This window comes from Andrena cerasifolii, chromosome 3, assembly GCF_050908995.1.
Source record: "Andrena cerasifolii isolate SP2316 chromosome 3, iyAndCera1_principal, whole genome shotgun sequence".
Classification (NCBI taxonomy): Eukaryota; Metazoa; Arthropoda; class Insecta; order Hymenoptera; family Andrenidae; genus Andrena; species Andrena cerasifolii.
In genome coordinates, this window is record NC_135120.1 from 11,108,349 (window position 1) to 11,134,396 (window position 26,048).

The window sequence follows — 26,048 nt, forward strand, 5'->3', positions numbered from 1 at the left end:
TAGCAAATAATTCTGCTGTACGTAAATCTGTTTCCTCCCGTGTCTATAAATCATCTCACAACATTCTGTTCACTGGAATTATTAATGCATTTCATATTGCATCAAACCACGTAATGCCCCTGTCGAGACAGAAGATTACAATTCTCGAGAATTGAGTTACTTATGGGGAGAACTAATGTAAATACCTAAACCAGCTCAAAACTTCTCGCGAATCAATTGAAGTAATTCAAAACCTCTCAACAAGTGACTGGGCAAACTCGTTACTCTTCGAGGCCCAATCGAACTGACCCCAATTTAAAGTAGTTGGAAAAAGAAAAAAATCTGCTTTATCCCACTTCCTAAACCCCATCATTTTGCTTTCAATATCTATCTGGCCCCACGTGTTCGTGATCGACGAACGTCTTCATAACCAAATTGAAATTTAATCGCAGAAGGTTAAAGACAATTCGCACCGCCAACAGGTCTATCGGCGCGTGGCGATAAGTACATACCTTCAGGTTCATGTGACCTTTCAGCGCGTGCTCCCTGAGCAAATTCCTGACGATATCCAGCGACTTGGTCAGAGCCTTCGCCAACGGCCTCATGGCTGAACTTTCAGCCTCCCTGTTCATGATGGAGGACCCAGCTGCCAGGCATTCCGCGCCGAACCACAGCTGCCCCGCCAGATTCTCCTGCATCACGTCATCGGGGAACTTCACCCGGAAGTCCCTGTTCGCCCTGCTGTCCGGGATCAGGTCGTCCATTATCTGGCTGCATATCGTCAGCACCTTGTCCTGGCAGTGGCGCAACTGATTCACCAGAGTGGTGCACCTCTCCGGCTCCTGTCGACCGTCGAACGAGTCCAACTCGCACGCCACCGCGTTCAGCGACTCGTCGGCGTAGAAGAACTGGGCTAGCAGACTCGTGTCATCCCTCTGCGGGAAAATGAATGATTTTTTTTTTTAGTAGAACACGAGATAAAGATTTTGGAGTATGCGTTACACGAGGGAAGGGAAACTCGACGAGATTTTACTAGGAACTGAAGAATCCTCTGGGAAATTTACGACGGGGAGCTAGTAAAATGCGTATGTTCACGAATTGGAGATAAGTGTCACGTGTGAGTTCGCGTAATTGGAGATATTTAATAATAGTTCAAACTTAAACTCAAACTTCACAGTTTGAGTTCACGAATTCAAGATAGTGTTACGTGTAAATTCACGAATTCGGGATATTATTAATTTTGAGCCCCACGAATTCGAGATATTGTTAAATGTGAGCTCGCGAGTTTGAGATATTATTAAGTGTGAGTTTAAAGGGCTTCGAGAGTGGATGAATAAGGGAATTTGAAGGAGAACGCTGGCGAGCGTAAGTTTGCTTAAAAAAAGCGTGTCAGATCAAATGTTAATGTAATCAAGTTCAATTGAATTGCTTACTCGACTGATGTAAGCACATATCCAGTCTACTTTTTAGCATAATCGCCTTTCTTATCGAGGCACTTGTCTCGGCTGCGGAAATTTATCAAAGTCATCTATGGGAATAAACTGGACAACTTCTTTCCATGAGTCCCCTCGTGTATTTCCTCTTCAGATGTCATTAAAACCTCCTTACACGAAAGTCACGAGACACTTTTATGATCGATGATTGGTACTTTTGATAAGTTCGCAAGCATCTGTGCTTTTTCTATTTTCTTCAATCCAATGCTACTTTGATCAAGTGGATATTTATAAAATGTCAGTCGTAGGACACAGAAGTGTCTCGTAGGAGAAAATCCCTAGTATCAGTGCGTTATTTCCATATTTTTAAGAAAAGAAATGCATATGTCGCAGAACAACTGTAAAATCAGCCTTTTTATCGAGAAAAAAAAACGTTTTTGCCTCAGTTAGGCTGAAAGATCGTAGCCTTCCTGTAATACTTTTATATATATTAATAAATGTATACGATATACGATTGGGGTTAGGTTGCAAAACAGCAGTTATGATGAATCTCGCCCATTTGTCACTTAATTATCTATGTAATTTTGTGGCGAATAAAGACGAATTATTATTATTATTATTATTATATTTTAATACCTTTTGTTCCCGAATGTTTTCAATACATTAAAGCTAGAGTCTCCAGTAGTATTAAAAATTATTGTAAAAATTTTGTCAAAAGGCTAAGATTCTTACAAAAAGGCTGATTATAAAATTGCCCTGTGACACATATACGGCTTTTCAATCATCAGCATAAGCCGATATTTGTTGTAAATACAGAATAATCAAAATACTTAGTCACTGATTAAAGTCTAATTTCGGATAAAAAAAATTTCGCAAGTATCTTCATTGTATGTGAATGCATCTAAAGGAACTATGTACCAGCAGAGATGGACCAACAGTTGACGCGCTTCGCTATACGTATGTCTCGTTATCAGAAGTTTCGTTTGATTAACATTTACATGTGTCTGCGGGGTTACACCAGTTATATATGTCTGTCCAATTTTTATCGCATACGGTAATTCGATAAACGTCTTATCGCAGAGATAAGTCATGTATGGTTTAAACGCACAAGCGTAATTGTTTTGCAAATATCGTAGATTCTTTTATTCGAACAATGTATATGGTAGAATTCATGTAAGAATAATTAATTATTCATCAATTGTGTGGTAAATGGTGTATGTAAATTAAATGGATTTCATTCTCCTCGAAGGATAATTTCTTTGCACACAGTACTGAGCATCAAGATATTCAGAATTTTTTTAAAATTGAATAAACCTCTTTTATAAAGTGATTCCATAGCGATACGATTTAATTTTGTAACGATAACTTTAGTGTTTCACGCTCAATAATTTCTGATAAGGAAGCACTAAAGTATATGATATTAGATGATTTAAAAGAGAAGCAGATAGCAGCGAAATTAATAAATCTAAATATCATTAATTAGGTTCTGGACTGTTACGGAGTGCAGAAAAGTTAATGGTTACAACTTTCACAAGCGAATCTATGCATCTGGAGCAGTAGACACTAGTCAAAAAGAAAACACGTCGCCAAATTCGTCGCGACTTTGATGTTCAACGTCAATTTTTTGTTTAATACGTGCTCTACTCGGCAAAAGAATGAAATTTAAAAAAAAAAACTCGTACCAGAAAAAACTACTTTTCCATATTTCATAATTTCGCTTTGCGTCCTATTACGATACACAGCTAAAAATAAAACCACTCAAGGGCCACCATTTCTGAACACCGCCAATTATTGGTCGAAATGTCGATACCTATTAGAAAAGGAAACGGATAATAGGGAACGCAGGTTTCCTTTTCAAACCATTCTCCATTTATTTTTGCCTCTCCCTTATTTCCGAGAAAATCGATTTTTAGTGAATATTCTAACTTGACTCTCTCGAAAACAAGGCCTCACTTGAAAAAAAAAGTTATTCTTCACTTTCGACAAATATGTAGCAATATCTTATAAGCTCTGCTATGGTTACTGACGCATTCTGCCAAATTCTAGTCGACTGCACGACTGCTTATCAAATTCTCTCGAAGGCGAATAATATTTTCCATTTATTTCTACTCCGTATTACACCAGCGTTGCGCACAGATCACACTGGAATCATGCGTTGAAAACTCATTCGAAATGTTCCCCTTTTCAGTGAAACGATAAGTAATTTTCCGCGCACGTTCTCCGCGAGGGGAACTCGATGGGCACGAGGCAGAGAAAAAGATATTTATAAATTGATATAAACCCGTGCGTCGCGGAACAATGACGCTAATTATACCTACGCAGTAATTAAATGGGGGAGGACCGTACGATACTTTATGTTCCGTAACCAGCGATCTTCAATGAACGAGCGCAGCGATTCAATCCTAATTACGTCAAATAGCGTTGATTTATTTAACGGCGAAACTTTTTCCTCCTCCCCTTACCGCCCCCCCGGCTTTATCATTTGCACAACGCGCGGCTCGCAGCAAGAACAAAGATAGCTCGTTCTTTTTTAATCAGATGGCGAGTTAATTAATTTCGCCGCCGCACGAAAGGAAACTTCCGCCCGTGCTTTTATTGACACCACCTACGGAATAACGGTAATTGAATGTCCGTTACCTATGCGGGGTGGGTCAGGGCTGGTGCTACAACCAGCCATAAATTTCTTGCGCGAAAACAGATCGAATAACATGTTTTCGTACGTGCCTCCGGTTTCGAGAAAATCGGGTTGGAAAATTCGTGATTGAAAATTGACAGAATTTATCAGTAAATATGGGAGAAATGAATATACATGCTTGTGCAAAAGTAAGTCGAAATTGTAGAATAAGTTTTGTTTTCGAATTCAGCTTTGCCTTCAAGAAAGTTTATTTTAAAATGTAACCTAGTTTTAGTCAGGTGCACAACTATGTACCCCGTGTTCCATTTTAACAACTATGTACCTACTTATGTTCGTGGTGAAGAAATTGGAGAATGTTGGTACATACAGGGTGGAATCAATGTAAGCGCGGTTGGACGGTGCCTGCTGTAAAACTTTCTTTCTCGAATAGAATTTTTTCTGTCCCGTCTAGAGACGCATTAAACGACGCGAACACAGTATGCTTTTGATTAATCGTTTAGTAGATATCACCATAAGTATAAGAATGGTAATAGTTCTTTATTGCAAGCGCACAGTGGAGATAACGAATACTAGCGAATGACAAATGAAAAGATGAAAGAGTTTAATGTTTATCGCGTAATGTTTATCGTTTAATCTAATCCTGTGGATATTGGCGAAATATAAATTTAATCTCCGTGCCATACGTGTGATAAAGACATGTTTGTGGCACAGTGTATCCATGAAAATATATAGTAATCGAACAATAGGTAAGTGTCGATTTCTAATAAAGAGCAGAAAACATTATCAGGCTCTTGTGTGGATGAAGAAAAAATTTTCAATTAGTGGCATCAAGTAAGATGTTTCGCCAGAGACAGCGGCGAACAATGTTGTTGAGAAACTGGGGATACAATTGTGTATAAAGCATTTGTCCGTTATCGCCTTATCGCTCTCTGAATTAACGACAGCTTCGCAAGTGTTTCGCCGCAGAAGCTAGAGGTTCGATTCCCTTCTTATTTTCGCGAAGCAGGAGGTACCTATCTGGTGAAAAACAAAATTTGTTGACACGAGGCACACCTCGTGGGTGTTTTTATGGCATCGCAAGAGTTCGTGGCAACAAATCGTGCGATTCAGCTGCAGAGTATGGGAAACACTGAATTTGTTCGTTATGCAGTCACTCGAATAGTGGAGAAATTAAGAAATTTAGTAAAGAAAATGTAAAAGCTGTGTTTTATTAATTTTGCCGGTGATTATGAAAGTGAGAAACACCGAAAATTGAGATTCAGCTTATTTCGTGCTTTATTGATTTATATTTCAATATTATGAAAGAAATGGTGCAAAATAAGCGATGATATGATAACGTCACTTTCATAGTGAACCGCGACATGAGTCATTTGTTCTCTGCAAGTAATTTGTAAGAAAGGAAATAATTACATATTTTTGTATTATGTATTAACCTTAGACGTGGGGCAAGAAAAGAAAGAAAGAAAGAAAGAAAGAAAACGCTAAATATACTTAATTATTATGCGGAAAATGTGAGAAAAATTTGGAGAAATAGTGGTGAAAAATACATTACCAAAAATGGTAAAGTGATTAGTGGCAAAGTATTGGAAAATAAAAATTACCGTTGTTCGAAAAAATGGTTGAATTTATTATGTTGCGAAGATCCAAAAAGTACGTTTGTGTACTTTTGAAATTTGGGAAACATTCAAAGGATTAAAAAACACATTTTCGAACAAGTTACTCATAAAAATTTACAATGATAGATAACTTTTATATTAGAAGAGCATATATGTTGTGAAACATTTTGTTCAGTGTACCACTTTCGTAATCACCGGCACAATAATTATACTTCTGCTTTCCTGATAGTTATGTAAACACCTAATTGCATTATTACTGAAACAATAAATTAAAGGGAAAATTGAATATTTTGAAAAAGGCCTTCTAAAAAAGTCTTTGATTTGAGATACAAATAATATTCATAGTAATATTCAAAGTAAACTAAACTAAATATTCATGACAAATTAGACCTTCAAAGGAACACAAAATTTTCCCAAACCTTAAGAAGTATACTTATAAATATAAGTACTAAATTATCTAATACAAAATTAATGTTTAACTCGCTTTGTTGGAAAAGTATTTAAATTCACAAAATTAAATTTTTTTAAAGTAATGAAACTTTCAAAAGAAGTTGAAAGAAAATTTTGAATTATTTTATCTTATTAGTGTTTAGCGATGGAGTCCGATTTGTTTTTCTTTTTATACATTACAAACGTCCGAATTTAGCACGATGAAATAACGAAGGATTTTCTCTCCGTCTAGTCGTTATTAAACGATATTAAACGCGAAACACGAATCACCCATTAACCACGGGAGACGCAGCACTGAAGACGACTCGTAAAAATCAACATCGAAAACGGATTTAGAAAGCGTAACGAGGTTTTCTCCAGATAGTGCACGCCAATAATTGCAGAATGGCCCGCGGGATTGGGGAGCAATAGCGATGCATATATATAAAACAAAATATGGATCTCTTCCTTTTTCAGAAAAAAAGTGAAAAAAAAAGAGTAGCTACGCTTCTCCGTATAAAATTTTAAAAACGATCAAACTCGTATCCATATCTATATGACATAATTTAAAACTCTTAAAACATCGATTATTCCAAATTTGATTCAAATTAAATAAAATCACTCAAAACAATTCAATAAAAATTTATTAAAAAACCATCTACATTGGAACCATACCAATCATAATTCTGCGATGCCACTGCTTTAAGAATCTAACCCCATTTCTGAAGCTCACAAAATCTCCCGTCAACTTTAAAAAAAAAAAACTTCTACTGAAACGCTAAACTCAAAGAGAGGTATCCAAACCTAAACCAGTGCTAGGACTGTCAGGTACATATTTTCCAAAATTCGTTACAAAATGCACAAGAAAATCTCACCGACACCTGGCGGCTGCAAGGGAATTATCGAGTCTATCTAGACGACACCGGCCGTTTCGCAAACAGCGAATTTCTATCGTCGGCGCAATGTCGCGCATCAGCAATTTAACACCTTAGCAAAGTTACACGCAGGAAGTTTCGTTTTCCGAAGCAAACACCGTTCGCGGTTTCGCAGAATTTTTTTTCTAACTGGCACACGAGACTTTCGAAAATCCACCTGAGCACGTGTTATGCCTTCGTGCTCCCTTATCTATTTCGAGCGACGCAACGATACGTAAATTAGGATGCACAACGATACCAGTGCTCGTGCAATTGCGCTTGCATAACGGCCGTGTCGATGCACTTTGAATCGATACCATCGGCTCACGTGAGGCGGGCCCGCATTTATTGCCCGTGCAAACAATATCTTGCATAAGGAGACGAAGAAAAGCGAGCCGTAACATCGTAACCCTGGCGCGTATGCAGTTTATTGGCCGCCATCGGGCGATCCGTAAAGTGCCTTCAAACGTGTGAACCACGATTTTCAAAACGCTCCTCGGTGCCGCTGCGACCCGACACGTGGAAGTAAGAAAATCTGTTATACTAATATCAGAAATTTATTATACCAGTTTCTCTTGAGGCTTGAGCTTGAAAACTCGTGAAATTAACGATTTCGCGAACATCTGTCCACTGGGCGCGTTATTTGTTGCCTCATGGGTCTGGGAACGTCCGCGGGAGAGTCATTCTCGCACGTACCACGACGGATTTTCAGTGGAACGTATAACGTGCTCCGACGAACCGTCGATCATCCGAGGATTTATCGCGCGATTAAAATTTCTAGATGAGGAACGATCGTAGTCACGATTAAAACGGATATGCCAGTGGGAACGAAGAGAGAATCGCATTTTGAACGCACGAATGCTTATTTTCGAAGCGTGTAACGTAATCTAATCTGTGGGCGGAACCGTTAAGAACGCCTTTTTAAGATTATCGAGTAATTAACTTGGGGTCGAAATGTAAATCGAGTTGGACCGACGCCCCAGAAGTCGCAAAAGGGACTCTTTATTCTATTGATTTCCTTAACTAGAGTCTGGGCACTGAGTGCTACACATTTGGTGAAAGTAGCGATGGGTTCGAACGAGCCGCGGGTATTTTTGTTTGAGCGAGTACTAACTATTCTATCCTAGTGAACTACACACTTCAGACGTCGAAGTAATTCATGCTCTTGAATATGTGCGAACTAAATCTTCGTGAAAGTTTTATGTAAATGATCATCACAGCTGATTGTTAGTTGATAATCTTCGCTTGAACCACTTCGTTATTTGGAATACCGATGGTACTTCATCATTGTCTGACACATGTCACATTTACATGTGCCTTTGTCTGTAGCTTAATTGTTCGTTCAATCAGATGCATTTCAATTAGCGAAATACTCTTTTTCACCTGGAACGTATGGTACTATTGATACACAATTCTGTGACAAATAAGGGACGACAAGTGATGTGGACAGAGTATGTCTGTGTAACAAGCACGTGTCTTGTTTGGACAATCTTTCTCCGCGCGTTGATCAAGTGCCAACCGTGAGCCACGCAAATGTCCCCCATATGTGTCCTTATCGCAATCGATACACAGTAAAGCCGCGTGCCACGCGCTTATCGCGACGAAACGCGGCGAAAATTTCCAGCTGTGTACGTGGGACTAAAACTGACCATACATTATGGAGCGTTGACGGTAATTTCGAAATTAACAGCCGCACGCTCATTCATCTGTAAGTTTACTGCTCTGAATGGAACGCCTCGGTTCACAGAAAAATGGTAAGAAAATTACGGAAATAATAACGATAAGGAAAACCATAGAAATATTGCAAGCAAACAAATGGTACATATTTTAAAAAGGAAGAAGGTAGGAAAGATCGTAATAAGGGGCAATCCTTAAATTACGTAAGGGTAATTTTGGCGATTTCTCACCCCCTTCCTCCCCCCAGTAGAAGAATTCGTAAGACTTTATATTCCACCCCGCCCTCCTAACGTCACATTTTTTACATTGCATTTTCATACTTGTTAAAATTCTTTTAAAGGTTTATATAATTCATTTAATTCGATTTCGCGTATGCGATGGAGCATCGTTTTTTATATTACTCATATTGAAAATTAGGTTAAAAAAATATTATGTAGGCCGCTGGCTGACTCGCTCTCCCCTTCGCAAGAAAACGAAAAAATTCATCACCCCTTTTCCCCTCAAAAAGCCTTACGTATTTTAAGGACGCACCCTAAAGAAAAGCAGAGAATACATCTTTTTTATTTTTTGGTAAATCTTACCTAATGTGTTAAAATATATAAAATTCTCCAGAGTTAGAGTTAATGGAATAACCCCTCCCCCTAATACTTTTAAACGGGGGTGTACCTCTCCAAAAGAATAATGAGCAACCCTTATCATGCCACCTTTCTAATTTCCACAATATTTCTTACGCCAATCGTGTAGTTACGAAGATTGTTTCATAAGACGTGGATTTGGGGGTGACGCAATAAATATTTCCAGTAAGTACCTACCATGCGTCGAGCTGGCCTCGAACGAAATGGGATATCGACTAGAACTGGGCATAAGACCGCAAAAGGACAAAATCCCGCTTGAATCGCACGGCTTATCGTGAACGAGGAAATTTCCATTTTCCTCGCTAACGACCCATCAAGAACGAAAGGTTGTTGCTGTGACAGCGTGCGACGAATACCTACGTGGCAACCGTTCTTTTTTTTTGTAAGCCCGAAACAGAGGAACTCGTCGATCCAGAAATATTCCCGGTTTCAATCTCGGGAGTAATTCCTCCCGGCCGATGCTTTATTATTGCTGCATCCACCACCCTGCTCGTATAATTCGTTGGATTCTAATTGACCCTCGTTGATGTGTCAACTCCCCAGCGGACCGCGCACAAAAATACATCGGCGATATTTACGTTGATTAATCATTTTCTATCGACTATATCGGTACTTGCAGCGATGCACAGAGTGGAGACGAATTCGTGATAGGATCGAGTGAGGGGACATTACGTTGGGTAAAAATGAGCGGGAAGTGTAGTGCAAGCGTTTTCATTGGGGGTTTTGTTTTCGAGGAAATTGAATTTCAAGCTTCTGTTAGAAAAGTGGGTGATTCATGATCGTGATTCACGATGGGTTTTAAGGAACGATATTGTGAATATTATCAGGTTTAGATAATTGTAAGATTGGGGGCATGTGAGAAATAATTAACTGATTCTTTTATATCTGACCACTCAATTAAAGGTACATTTTCGTGTAATCAGCACGCGCAGAAACGATTTATGACGCGCTCCACCTTTTCGGCTGTAAAATACTTAATTTTGCAAATTTTAACATAAACCAAACGGCATTTTACTCGGGAAGGGTGGTAGTTTCGAAAAATGCAACAATAAAAATCGAGTTTCTGACTGCCTAGTCCCCTTAATCCTCCAAATTCAATAACCTGTGTTCACCTACTGAATTGCACGCATTACAAGAGCTACTTACACGAGATTGGCGGAAAACAGGTAACACTAGAACAGACGATCTTCCACATAAAACATCTCGCACTATATATAAATAAAAGCACGTGAATACATATTAGCTTAAGCATTAACAAAACATATGTTTCCACTTACAAGGAAAAAGCCGCTGATGACCTGAAAAACTCGAAAGCAATCTCGAGTACAGTAATCTCCCCGCTATCGCATGCCCCCCTTTAAACTGACCAACTTTTATTCTTCTCACTTTCTCGTAGTTTCAAAACGCTTTTCAACAACCGCCACAAATTTGTTTCCCAGCGTGCACCGCTCCACCCACCCTGTATCAGCACACTGGGTCATCGGTGACCCACGCGCGGAGAATAAACAGTCCTACATAAAATCAGCAGAGTATGCTGTTTCACCACTCTTTTCCGTTATTAAACCACCTACTAGAATTACCTGGCATACTCGACACCTAATCTACATCACGCAGAACCCTACTATATTACACATGGTGGACCAATTAGAATTACCACCCTGAATAATCATGGAACTCATGGAAGAGAAAAGTTACTTGAATAAAAATTGTTTGCTATGAAAGCAGCCATCAAATGGTCACAACCCCTTACACATCAAACAACTTTTATTAAAAAAAATTTGTCTCTTACTTCCATGGTTCCGGAAATATTTAAAGTCGTGATTCTTATTAAGCCACCCTGTATATATTAGGCACAAGTTAGCTGTAAGATATTAAATTTGTATCCCACAAACACCCTCGGCTAACCACCCACTTGGTTACCTATTAAAATTCACTACGTGCAACGTAAATTGCAGGCAAAACTGCTGAAAGCTCAGTCATAATATAATCCTACCAGTAACGCACTCAGGATTTAATCATCGGGGAGCCGAGTTGGACGGATAAAAGTATTTTTTATGCAAATTCATTATGTGACTATAAAAATTTACTTAACCCTTTCGCTGCGTTTTTCGACTATATTCGAACGCCGCTGCATTCCCGTTCGATGCGGATTTCGACTACAGTCCACGCATTAAAAAATGTATTCTCCTGTACTGCGATATTCAGCAATGTTCTCCGAAAAAAATTGAAAAACTGAAAATTGAAAACCTCTTTTTATTTATGTAAAACTGCCACTCTTCAAGAATCGTCCGAAAATTTAAATTCGCAACGGAAGGGTTAAAAAATAAAATCCATTTGTTTTCTGTTTACAAAGCTCTTGAATTAATTCAGTCATGTTTACATTGCCACTGAATCCTACTGTAAAAATATTGATACAGCATCCCCCAGTACTTACTGTAATAGTCCGTGTTACTGTATATAGGAAACGTTCGGGAAGAAGTAAACGCGTTGTTAAAAACAAAAAGAAATAATAAATGTAAATTAACAACGACAAGAAACGCGTTCTGCTTGGGCCGGGTATCGAGATTCAATCGCGAATGTGGCCCAGCCAACGCGTAATATCATTGTCGGCGATTATGCAAAACGCGAGAGAAAAAATCGCGGGGGGACCTAACGGGGTTGGTGGGCGCGATCGCGCGCGTATGCAAAAATACTGCACGCGACTAGACAATGATTCCGCGGCGTGTACGTGCGAATCGTGCCGCCGTGGTTCGCGTTCAAAGAACCGTGGACGCGTTGCTGATTCACGGAACCTTGCACAATGAATCCCGCATGGAAATTGTTCCCCTACGATCGTTTACTTCGCTGTAAATTAATGACGGTCCTCGGAACGTCCTGTCGATAAGGGAGCTACTGTCACGAAATTGTGAGAAGGCGCGTTTAAGGCCTGCGAAGGACAGTATGTACCCCTACTGCTTTTTATAGGTGCTAGCATTCCAGGCACTTCAAGGTTCGTTGCTTTCTCTTTTATGAATTCGTGAAGCTTTTGTTTGTGTATAGATTGATGGTAGTAAGAGGAAAAGATGTGGAGGGAGAGCTAGAGGCGCAGTAAAATACAGTGGCCGCACGAGGCCACGCCCACTACTGCTTAACACTCGCCTGGAGCCTGCAGGGTCCGTGCGGGCCCACCACAAATCTTAGCTACCAGCCTTGCTTGTGATGAGCGTTAATTTTTAGGAAAAATAAGAACTTTAATTATCTAAACAGAGAACTATGTAATCGTACCCAATCGCCCTTGAAGACTGTAAAAACTAATCTCAGAGGCAAATAGGCACTCCCACTTTTTCGCGTGTAACTCCTAAAGTACAAGAGACGGAACAAAAATTTCCAGCAAAAGTTTAATGGTAAAATAAACGCTGCAATCCTACGTTAACAAAATTTTGAAAAGAATTTTAGAAAATATGAAGAAAAATTTTTTTTTCAGAATTTATTTTAACGCAGGTTTGTAACACTTATTGCACCATTAAACTTTTGTTTGAAACATTTCTTTCTGTCTCTTGTACTTTAGGGGTTATACGCGAAAAAGTGGGAATGACGATTTTACTTTGAGATTAGTTTGCACACCCTTAAAGGGCGATTGAGCACGAACGAAGCATGCCGTTGTTCTTGTCTTGAGTCACTTTGTAAACCCACAAAGTTGCGTTCCAATCGGTGAGTAAGGGATCGCGATGTTCCTTTGTAAGTAACATCTAATATAAGAAGTTCCTTTTGAGGCGTGTATGAATGAAGCTATGGGTCAAAACGGACCCAACATCCGACGTGCGGTTAAACTATCCACCGTGCAAGGGTTAATTGCGTGAAACGCGATTTCTATTGTAAATCGTGCCATTGTAGGCGCTAATTCATGACGCGTGATTACACAAGGCCACTGAGAAGTAATTTCTTGCTACTGTGCGTATCAAAGACGGAATACGTAAACTGTATGTGAGAGATAGACACGGGGATAACGAGGTGAATATCTGCAAGAAAGAAAGGTTTTTTAGCCACTGATATTGTATCAGCGTTGTATTATTATTAAAATAATACGAGGACGAGACACTCTGGATACTGCACAACAAAACGCGAACAAAGCTATAAAAGCAAATAGAGCGTTGGCGAAGATGGGACAGATTGTCCGAGAAACGCTGAACGGCCAGAACTCATGCAGAAGGTGAATTTCAAGCACGCAATCGTAAATTGGTCATTATTATCTATAGAACGGTCGACTGTAATTTAATTAAGTCGCACTACATGGAATGTTTAATTGAACGTATTGCGCACGGACGAGCCATGGTAATTTGAATATGGCATACTGAATTTTCAGATCAACCCTAATAGGGCGATGCAAATTACCAAACTAATGCGAGTCCTATAAAAACGCAATTGACTCCTATTTTGCGTAATCGAGTGGAAGGCCATTATCACCTGACCCACTAACAGCGGCTATTACGAAATTTCAAGACACTGACATTGAGATTGGACAGAAATTCGACGACCTTCTTTGTGCATTTACACCTGAACAAATAATAGCGGTGTATATAAAAGTTTCAATTTAAAAAAAAAAATTGAGAGGCGAAGTGACCTCAGCCCTTTTCACCGCCTTTATTCAGAAATTTCTATAAATAAAATAACAGCTGGTTCTAAAGAAAAATACAGTGAAGAGTAGCGTACTTAACTATGTGCCCTGGAGCCATCTCGATAACGACTCATCGCAGTTCCTCTAGTGTAGATAAAATTGTATACCGAATAAGTTGAAGCGAAGTTTCAATTCACTCTATTCTTCGAATCTCATATAAAGACCGCCAGAAATTAAATTGAATGTAAACAACTACCTGAAAATACCAACTAGCATTTGAATTTTCTAATTCGATATCCCACAGAAACTGCTTCCAAATCGAAGGGAGGAATTACTGTAACGACTTCCACAGTCTTGCACAATTTCGTTCGATAAAACGAAGCAGAACAAATTAGTCTTTCTGCAAAACTATATAATTTCGCACAGAGCTCGCGAGGAGCTGATTCCACTATCCTGCTTTATTACGTACGAGTCCAACCTTCGCGCGGAACGCGTTTCAGAACTTTCAACGCTGATGACTGTAATACGCTTCATGGTGGACTAACCACAAATTGACTTCCTGACATGCTTCAAGAAGGACTCAATCATAACGTTGTTCCACTAATTTCGATTACAGCCGTGCCCGCCGATGCAAGCTACAACGACACGCTCTCCTTTCGATGACAAAACCGAGGGCTTCGTTTACAACGGCACCGCAATCATGTAACAAGAGCGCGCGTGTAAAAACGTGCCACAGTGTCACCACTGGCGCGTTATCGAGTCCGAGCGCGGTTCCATTCGGCGACAGCGTTGAAAAACGCCCGGTGATTCACCGAAGAGGTTCAGCCGATTCCCGATAAGTAAGGGAACACTGTCGAACCTCTTTATTTACTTCCCGGGCCACAAACTTTTAATCCGTCTCGCGTTGTTATGGATGTATTATTAGAGGTGACTTAATGACGCCAGTCACCGCCTGTGACAGACCAAACACCGGTTGCATCACGGTGAATGGGAAGAAAAGAGACACAAATCTGTGGAAGAAAGGGAAATAAATATACGCGTGTGATTCAGATCAGATGATTGAGATGTGGCATAATAGAGGAAGCTAAACTGATTAGCTGCGTTAAATAAAAATAGAGCGAACTGATAAGTTTAGCAATAGCTATGTGCTTGGATTTTAAGAACGTATGGGATCTATCTTCAAAATCGTACCAAGTTGATGAAAATTTGTGAGATTGTTCTTTTCAATCTTCCTGATGTGCTCCAAAAATTTTAAACGTTTTCACTAAACGGTTGCCGAGTTGTAACGATTTTAATCTTCACTGTTTCTACACGTACTCTTATGGAAAGAGACAATCTTGACAGATAAAACAGCTGAAAAAATGTTGAAGAAATGGTAGCAATGCTTTCAATTTTTTTGTACGTGCGGTGTATGGATAGAAGGAAATATCTGCCGAGTTTCAATTGTTTTCGCTACACCGTTTTAAAGAAATAAATAACTTGAGGAAATTGTGCGTTACACAGTTGAATGCAGGGCATTTTCACTGCCCAAAGTTTAGGTTCGTACATGAAGAAAACCGCATATAATGCTGGGAAAAGCATTCGTAAAGTGACAAATAGCTTTCTAGGAGTAAAAATAAGACTCCAACTGTCGTTCGAGTTCCTTGCATCTTTCTATGCGTAAGACGTATGTAGATATTCAAGTATTTCAAATCTCATGTACCTTTGTCTAAGATTATACAGTGACTGGCATTAATATTCGGACACTTTTTAAAATCGCATAACTTTTTTAAAATTGGTCCAAACAACTTGAGTTTTTTTGAGAAGCTAGAAGGATTAGTTTGCTAACTGACGCGTTTCGTCGTTTTGAAAAAAAATGTATTTGTTTGGAATAGCGAAAAGAATAGTAAAGGTCGATTTTTATACTTTTTTTGTGAGCTTGTAATGAAAATTAAAAAAAAAAAACTGTTTGTAGATTGCAGTAAGTTGTATACGTGCCTAAAATTCCACCAAAATCGGTTAACGTTGCTCCGAGCTACAAACGTTTAAAGATCGCAGAATAAGGTCGAGAATCGCGAAAATTCCCGAAATCTAGCTTCTCAAAAAAAAAACTCAAGTCGTTTGGACCAATTCTAAAAAAGTTATGCGACTTTAAAAAGTGTCCGAATATTAATGCGAGTCACTGTACACCCGATACATCCTTAAAATAAAAGAGTGCATAGAAAATGGAGTCGATTTTCTTTGGCTTTGAGAGGTTTAATTAATTCCAAATGGTGCCCAATGAAACTCCTTACTTTCTCCACATTTCCTTCTTGTCTGGACAACAGGAATCACTCATATCTCTCTCCCAGCACTAATCCCCCAAAAATATGTAATACATTTTCACTTTTAATAAAGACCCCTCGAAGAAGTTCAATAAAACGAACTTTTGTGAGTTCTGAATAATTTCTGAAATATTTTATCCAAATAATGCCGAAGTCTGCTTCGTGCCATATCTCTCGCGCCTCGGCCAGTATGAGACATACGAAAGCCATTGTAATTATGTCGGCGCTTCAAGGAGAAAGGCCGTAGCACGCGGATTGCCGCGACGAATTATAGCGAACGGATGTTTTTCACGTCGTTCCGCGCCGACGGTATCACCGTAAGAAACAGCACCCTGAAATGAGTCATTCGAACGCATCGTTGACCCTCTTTTGCCGCCGCCGATCCACCCCCCGAATACGACGCCGCGCTTCCGCGTCGCTTTTGGTACACCCCTGTGCAGGATGCTCATTCTTGCGTGTACAGGGTGGCTAGTAAATCGTAAACTTAACGTCTCGCCGAGTCCCCTCTGCTATTGTCAACCACTCCGAGGATATTGTTAATGCGACTTGCTTATGTAAATGTGGGGGGTTATTTGGTTTAGGTTTTCATCGCCGATTTTGATAAAATTTAAATCTACTGTAAAACTCCAGTTTTTGAGCAACTTTTTCCTGTACGCGTTTACCGCCGCTGGACCTTAGTTTCTGAGACATTCGCGAAAATATTTTTTAAATTACTTAGCTTGGTTAGATTGGCTGGATTGGTTAGACATAAAATTTTCGAGTTCAAATGTCGCGCATTTACGACTTCCAAAGAGGAATTATTATCGTGGAAAAAATCGCCTCTTTCAACTGCAAATTCCATCGTATCAAAATTTACATTTCTAGAAAAAGACAATTAGAGCATGATTGTATGAATATTACGGCTGTACAATTATCAGTCAAAAGTTAAGGGATTAAAAAATACGAAAATGGTAAGTCAAAAATGACGCTGGGGTGCAGTGAAACCCATGTGACCAATTTGTAATTATATATTGTAATTACGAAGGGTTAGCACACTCGTTAGGGTATGCAAAAAGATTTCCGTTTCATGTTTTTGGGCTTGATGCGTTTTCTGGTGGCGCTTAGTGCAGCGCTGCCAAAAAGTGGCGCCGAAACGGCAACCAAGATTTCAGAAGATCCAACGAACCGACTCAAAAAAACCTCGAGGCATTTGGTTCGTAATTGGACTCGCTATCGCATGATCCTCTAACATAATTTTTTGAGACACGGTTTTTTTTTATCCGCACATTTATGAGTAAAATTACCCATTTTTTAAATACTATTTCGTTCAAATGTGCACCGACCATCGCAGTTTTTGTGTGTTTTTACCGCGACAGAAGATAATTGCGACAGCCATTGATATAAACTTTAAGAAATTAAGAAATCCTGCGAGTCAATTTCATCGTTACCGTTTAGACACCTCTTTTTGGCAGCGCTGCACTAATCGCCACTTGGAAAACATGGAAGAAAATTATTTTTGCACACTAACGAGTGTATCGATAAAAGCCAAAAACAGTTTTAAGGATCATTATAAACTCCTCTTGTAAAAAATTCTTGAAAATCGTCTATTTTTAGGGCGTTTCGACCGGAGGGTCCCCTTAAATATATGAAACAGTTACTGATTCGTCCGGTAACGATTATCACCCCGTCCCTGCTATCAAAATGCAGCCTGACATTCTAATTGGGACAAGCGCGATATCTCATTTCGCTGTACGTAGTGTGGAATTAAATGAAAGTGTCTCCGATCTAAGCAATCTACGCGACCTATACTAACTATGCTAAGTAACCAGCCTGCTCTAACCCGTACGAGCGTTAAATGTATTCTTCCAATGTGTACGAGTCACGATCAAACGAAAGTACAGGCGTCGTACTGGGATATCTGTGTGCATGCCTCGATCCTTGACTAATTATTCCCAGAGAAATTGAGTATCCGTTCTGGATATTAATATTCCGTATTCCGTCTACTACAAACTTAATAACGCTCCATTTTTTTTTCATATTTTCGTAGTTAGCCTTCCACTTTACTACATTCAGGTACGAAATAATTGAATTCTCATATCTTCATCGATCGTTAGATTCATTCAGAATGTAGGAAGAATAGAACGTTTCAGATAAATCCAACAACTTTCTGCTGAATATCATTTTTATAGAAGCATAGATATCATTCTATAAGCCTCGATTTATAATAAATAAACGAAGAAAGAAATATAAATATAAATTTCTCTAACTTCGAATATCTTCAGAACTACTTGCTTGCTATTTCAATTCGTCTAGTTTAACTTATGGGAACTGAATTAGTTAGTCAATGAAATACTAATGCATTTAATAGAATATTTCTGTCTGAGAAAAATATTAACGACCTAAATTACTCCAAGGATGACTTTCAAATATGACTATCAATTTCTTCACGAGCCACTTACGTACGAGGAGAACAAATTAATCTTAAAGCAAGATGCTGTACATCTATCTCCTACGAAACGATTAAACGGGCAGGAACCAGTTGCTCTGCTGTATAAAGTCAGAAGAAAGTTAATATACATAGAAAGATAGTATTTATAGACCCCGGGGGGCAGGCTGATACAGTTTATTACGATTCTCGATCAAGGAAGAAGTCTACGAGGGCAATAGGATGAACGTCGATCGAGTTTAACTGCAAGCCGATGAAACGATTCCTTGGACGTGATCAAATAAAAAAAGTTCAAGTTTATTTTGAGCCACTGGTTGTAAATCCAATCGAGTGAAATACAGTGACTCACAAGTTTATTTATATAAATTCAGAGGAATAACTAATTGGGGAAACCATCCACCTTACTTTTCCTTCTGCATGCCTAGGCACGAAGAAATAGAAAACTTTGCAAAGTTCCCACCACCTAATATGAATTAATATACAGAATTTAAAATTTTAATTTTTATTTATAATAATTCATATTTTATAATACATGCCTTATATCATCGATGTAAAGTAAATTTATCTCAGGAAAAAAGTTACTCTTTCTTTGTAATAAATTAAAAAAATTATTTGAATTCAATATTAAATCTTATCAAACTTAGTTTTTATTAAACAATTATTATTTCTTGTTTCAAGCGCTATACATTCTTCAATTTTTATAGTTGTTTTTCCATTAAATCAGGCATTTTTTTTTCTTTATAATTAACTCGAAGAAATTTTTCTTTTTTTGCAACCAGATGACTATAGCAGGTGCTACATGTCACGCCAACAAGAGTTACAGTGGCTCACAACCATAATCGTACACACTTTAAAGTCGTATAAATTTTTAAAATTGGTCCAAACGACTTGAGTATTTTTGAGAAGCTATAAGGATTACTTTACTAAGGATTAGTTTCATCGTTTTGGAAAAAATACACCTGGCCGGAGTAGCAAAAAAAAAATAGTAAAGATCGTTTTTTCAACTTTTTTTGTGAGCCTGTAATGAAAATTCCAAAAACCCGGAAATTCCAAAAATCAGCGATTCTCGACCTTATTCTGTGATCTTTAAGCGTTTATAGCTCAGAGAGAGAGCAACGTTAACCGATTTTCATGAAATTTTAGACACGTATACAACTTACGTGAATCTACAAACAGGTTTTTTGAATTTTCGTTACAGGCTCATAAAAAAAAGTTTAAAAAACGACCTTTTCTTTTTTTTTGCTATTCCGACCAAGTGCATTTTTTCAAAACGACGAATCACGTCAATTAGCAAACTAATCCAAGCTTCTAAAAAAAAAAACTCAAAACTTTTGGATTAATTTTAAAACAGTTATGCGATTTTAAAGAATGTACGATTATGGCTGTGAGCCACTGTACATCGTCGAAGAGGTTAACAATGTTCCACAATAATTAATAAATAATAAGCATCGACATAAGAAAATTTCTGCAAGTTTAAAGATGCCTCCTTATATCCCAAAAGAGTTTAATCCAATATTAACAATAGTTTTTTAAAAAAATCATAAATATCAGTTACTTTTGGGGCCGTTACACAAGAGTCCCCCGTTAAGTCCTGGCCCAGACTGACACCACTTGATTTCTAATTTTAATACCAAAAATAAAACTACCCCCATAACGCGGTCGCGCGAACGTAACAGTCTTTTGTCGACAAATTTCTGGCTGGCCATAGTGGCTATACAATCGGTAGTTGTTTTCGCGCGAATACTCGGTCTACCGATGTTTTGAGAACGCGTTGAACCTGATCCAACCGCACCATGGTCAAGGCACCGTAAAGTAACTGAAATCGTTACTTTCGCGGCACAGCAAACACGAAAAGTGTGCTACCGTCTAGAGGTGTGCGAGCATCCGAGAAAAGCGGGCCAAGCCAAACACTCGATTTCTTTTCGACATAGCCAGAATGCTTTCAGCTACTTGAAATTTCTTCTCGAGCTCACTAAAATCATTTCGTCAGAGGTACTTTAACTTCGCGATGTCGCGCAATTTTTTTTATGAGCTCTCCAAATTCTTTCACCGACATATTTTAATTCTTAGAGGCACTGCAACTTCTCGATCCACTGCAATTTTTTGTCCATTAGGATTTTTGAGCTGCTGCGAATTCGTCGAGTTATACACCCAAGACTTCCCGAACTACTCCCAATTTATTGGCTTGCACAATTGCTCGTGTGACCGAGTATCCGATGCTGCTCGATAAAACGAGTTTCACTCGGCTAGAATTTCAAGCTACTCAAGTGTTTCGAGCTCTCGGATAGTGGCTCTACTGACTTTCGTCCACGGTCGACGAGTCTGCTATCGAGAGTGCACACGAATACAGTGGTGTTGCTAACGAAGGCACTATAGGCGCGTATCAATCCCTACACACTAACTTAAATTATCGGCGGTGAAACATTTATTCAGAAGAAAAAGGTGTTTCTCAATCCAGCGTGGAAATGGAAATAGACTAAAGAAAAAAGCTGAATTTATGGAGAATATTACACAACTACTGTGTCTCTATAATTATCATTATTATTTATTTATAAACGGGAAGAACCCCATAGAAATACAAAATAGAGATTACAATGATTTGAATCCGACAGTTCTTACAATAAAGCTACGGAAGACGGTTCCATAAGTGTGCGCCATTGCATTGAACTGAATATCGCAATTTAGTTTTCTCATTAATTCTTACGGTCCTCCCGTAAAAGCTTGTGTCGACGACCAAATAACGTAAAAAATACCTGGGAATTAAGTTTAAGATTAACTTGTTAACATCGAACCGCCCAAGGGAACGAGATCGTTGGTTAATAGTAAGAAAACAATTCGGTTGCCTCATGACAGTCAAGCTGGTTCGACGCGGTCACGTGACGCCATACATGTCAGACGGAACAATCAACGAGGAGAGCTGTGTGTACACGCACAAGACGTGTCATTAGATACTAATCGGTGGGAATCGCTCCGATGGGAGAACGGGCGACCCGTTTCATCATCCTGCATCATTTCCCGACTCGCAGAGTAAGCGACAGCGGCTGGAGCAATGAGGAAGCACCGTCCGAATGAATGGAACGTCTACTTTGCTCTCGACGTTTTCGCGAGTGCCGTCGCACACCTTTGGATGCGCCAATGGCAAACGTACGACGCGGCGAACAGGAACAGAAAATCTTTTCCTGATACGTGCGCGGAATGTCCGACAAATCAGTCACGAATATTCTACGGCGACAGAAACGCACGACGCATTAATTAACGAGGGAAACGTGTGTCCGAAGATAACGTCACACCCTGTATAAATCCACCTCGATTTTTCCGCGATCTATTGTTCGGTGTCCAGCTGCTCGACACTGAGGTTAGACGTCACGACGGATTCCGGGATCGTGTAATTTCAAATGTAGGTCATCGGTAATGAAAGAGAAAGTACGTCGGTAAATGGGAAACGAGTTCGGAAACTCATATCGGCTGATCTTGAAAGGGAAAAGGCGAGTTGGAAATAATCCTGACCTAGGATGTCGCTCGAGCCCGAGGAAACAAAGAACCTCCCCCCCACCATTGAAGTTCTAATGGATTTAACCATCTCGGGAAAGAGCACGCAGGGGTCCTTATGTTTACTTTCCCACTGGAAAGGCGGCCCGAGCCTCGAGCGATGTTTTTCCCACGTCTACGCGGGCAGTGTTGAAAAAAAAACATCGCGTCGAGGGCGCCCGCCGCTGCCCGCGCCGCTCAAAAGATTAAAAACCGTCTGGCTCTGTTCCGTATCAGCTGATTAGTCCGTGCAGAACGAGCGCTACTTGCAGCTTCGATCAGCGAAGTTGCGATCTCTTTGTACGCGGTGCGATCGCGATAATCCGCGAAATAAAAAGGGGGGAAGCGTCGTCTCGTAAACAAGGACGAGCGGCACAGGCCCGTGCGCGTATCAATGAAGTACGTGCGCGTAATCGCGTATATCACGCAGGTGTAGCGCGTCGCCCGAAGCACACCGCTCAGGGTATCGTGCGAATTTTGCACGAAACAGGTGGCAACAGCGCGCAGGCCCAGCAGGACGGGGACGAGGGACGGGAGAAAAAAGAACGAGCGCACGCGTTCGATCAGCTAAGCCACACGACAAGGAACGCGGATAGAAAAGATGGGAGAAGCGCACGGGATGGCATGATAGAGGCCAAACGCGGAAAGAGGGACGGGAGGCGAGACGTTAACGCGACGGAACGGTAGGCACTCACCTTAGGCCTGTAGAACCATTTTCTGATCGACTCCATCGCAGGGCTGTCGAGGATGTCGGCAAGCACACACGGGCGAGTCGTCGTCACTGCGCCTCTCGCGGCCAAAGCACTTGCGACATAACTAAACGCGCCACCGCGACACCCTTTACCAGAAACCGTCACGCCACGGGTCACCAGTCGGCCGCGTACGAGACGGAATTCTCTCGTCAAATGGTATCGCCGTTGAACGAACGACCATCGACGATTTCGCTCGGTCCGCGCAACCGAAACTGCGCGTCAGACGTCTTTCGCGCGTCCGTGAGACTGACTGACTGACTGGCAGACCGCAGAGGCGCAGCCCCCACTCTCGCGCATGCGTCCACGCGGCACCATGGCCGACATGACGTACCGATTTTGAGCTAACCGCCAACCGCGCCACATTTGAATTCGTCGGTTTCTCACGTTGCACTCGAGGGTTTTTGTTTTCGAAAGGCGAAGCAATAAACGGAATATATCGTTTCTCTTAAGTGTGAATATTAATTACTCTTTTTGTCAAATGTCCTTATATTATCAGTTTGGAAAGTTTTATATAAGTCTACGAGATATGGGAAATTTGTAGAAATGAGAAATTTGAACCTTCCTGCTTTCTGTGTATAAAAATATCGTATTTCGAAAATTTAGTAGACAGATTTAGTAATAGTTGTATAGGGTAAATATAGATAATGTTGGAGTAGTAAAATATTCTTAGTACTAAAATGTTTGTACTTATAATTAGTTATACTTTAGTTATAATTAGTTGTATCACCTAACAGTCATTTAACGTAAAGTTAAATTGATAAAATCCAATGATACGATTTTTACATTATTTATACTTTTCATTCGACCTGTATATAGATATTTTTTAAATCAACCCAAGTAGTTTTCTGATAAAGACTCTTTCTAGTTAGATCCAGGTTGCATATGACTATTGTTTGAATTTCTTTTTGAATTAAATAAAGATTAAGATAAATTATTACCCCAATGCTTATACGATTTTTGCTTCCAAAATATTCTAATCCAATATTTAAGATAGAAATAATATTTCAACAAGAAAATTTACAAAGATATATTGCAGACTTTGTGTATAACATTTTCTACGTTATGGACTAACATATTCGTATATATTTCAACTACTTGAAAATCATCTCAGAATAAATTGTGATTGTTTACTACAAAAAAGGAGCAAATAATGCACGCTTTAAATATTCAGATGAAAAAATAGAAATTGCTTCAAATTTTAGTAATTCAATTTCTACACCTTATAATTCAGAGAATCTATATTTTAATTAAATTTTAAGTACAATTTAAAACACATAAATTTTGGGTTTGAAAATAAAATTACCAGCGATACACAGAAGGAATTTAATAATATTATTTCGAAATTTAACATATTTTGATGTACGTGACTAGATTATAAAAAAAGCAATTAAAAATGTATGACTTTAACAATGTTAAATATTATGGATCACAAATTATGCACATTTATACGTAAGTTCCATATTTTAAGTATACATTTGGGTTTAAAATTATGAATAAATTCCAACAAATTCACTTAATATTAAAATTACCTAAGCCTCAAGTCGATAAAATAGTAAACACAACGCAGTTAATTTTAATGTACAAGTACTTTGATCACATAAACTATGATCTAAAATAAATTGCAGGATAATGTTATACAAATTCCTTCACTTACATTAACAAATGTAATCGATGAAAGCGTAACTCTACCGAAAAGAAAGAAACAATGAAATTTATGCTACCCTTTTACTTCTTGAGATTCATGTTAAAGGCTTTTTCACATGTTGAACACATGTTACAGAAGTGGAATGCATATTTCTACATTAACGAGTAATAAGATTTTTAAACACCTAAAGGAGTATTCGAATTCAGATAAATTTAAAACAACATCGAAACAAATGTTGCTTTCGACGAACTGTTCGGTTCTTGAACATTTAATGGAGTAGAAATAGAACACACCTTGTGCTTGTACTCTCAAGAAGCAACGTACAGTGTTAGTCCAAACATTTTGCTTAAAACTTTTCGAAAATAAAATCGATAACGTTCGATATCACGTTGCTCAAATTTCATAACACATCTAAGCTGTAATTAAATTTTAAAATTGTCTCGAACATTTTACAATAAAATTATCCACCAAAACATAAATTACAACTCTAGTAAATATTAACAGGCTTTCAATGCACAACAAGAATTTTATTTCTGGGAATAAAATACTGTTAATCGTGATTAAATATACATACGTTAAACATTCCGTAGCTCAAAAAGTTGTAAGCAAAATTCTTCTTGTACACATACGTATTCTATGCTCACTTTTGTGCAATAACACTTTACCACTGACTGCCGAAGCAGTCTTTGTAATTTCGATTACACCCTTTATATATTTTTGTCAAAAAACTGTAAGTATTACAGTAAATACTGGATATATAACTACGGAAACATCTAATATTCAATGCAAGCATCACTATACATTTGCCTGAAAAATGCAAGGTTTTACTACATACGGTAGTAATTTCAACTCTTCTTCCTCGTTTCCTTTTTAATTTATAATGCACTACCACGCTTCGCTTACGACCTATGCGAACTCACTATTTATCTAAGACACCTATATCACTTGAAATGAGAGTAGTTGAGTAACTTTTTTCTTGTGTTATGTTACATAAATTCTTTCTTCTTTCCTTTTTTAAAATACTTGAATCACATAATTAACAATTTGTCCATTACGAAACATTCAAAGTCATAATTAATATATCCGTAATTGATTGCCACACAGTAGGTAAAATATTTCAAGTAGTATGAACTAGTAAGTATCACCTAAAATAAGAAACGTCTAAGTGAATTATCCGTATTATTGCACGGTGAAATATATCGGGGAACATTTTAAGCGGTAAACGAACAATACGTCTTCTTAAAAATTACGGGCATTCCTTATCTATGTTCGTATCGTTTTAGCGATTGTATTCAATTTGAATGTCCTAAAATATGAGATACCGATTCAAGCATCCTCTTAATACTTAAATGATAATATTAAAATTTATAAAATACACAGGATATCGATCGATCTCGTTAATAAAATATTGAACATACGTATAGATATATTAATCAATCGGAATAAATTTATTTATCAAAATAAGGTTTCTCAATTTTTCTTT

General features: G+C 38.7%; 2 protein-coding genes across 4 annotated transcripts in view; both read right to left on the reverse strand.

Moving 5' to 3' along the window:
• Positions 1-23,184, reverse strand: part of LOC143367159 (lateral signaling target protein 2 homolog) — a 43,493-nt gene extending 20,309 nt beyond the window's left edge. For all 3 annotated transcript variants that reach the window (XM_076808746.1, XM_076808745.1, XM_076808743.1), the window contains exons 1-2: positions 22,864-23,184; positions 492-914 (exon numbers count right to left, since the gene is read on the reverse strand). In XM_076808746.1, coding sequence (XP_076664861.1) covers positions 492-914; positions 22,864-22,899 — 459 coding nt within the window. In that variant the 5' untranslated portion in view covers positions 22,900-23,184. The remainder of the gene's footprint in view (positions 1-491; positions 915-22,863) is intronic.
• Positions 1-26,048, reverse strand: part of LOC143367162 (cilia- and flagella-associated protein 58) — a 78,544-nt gene that overhangs the window by 47,488 nt on the left and 5,008 nt on the right. The gene's annotated exons all lie outside the window — the stretch shown is intronic.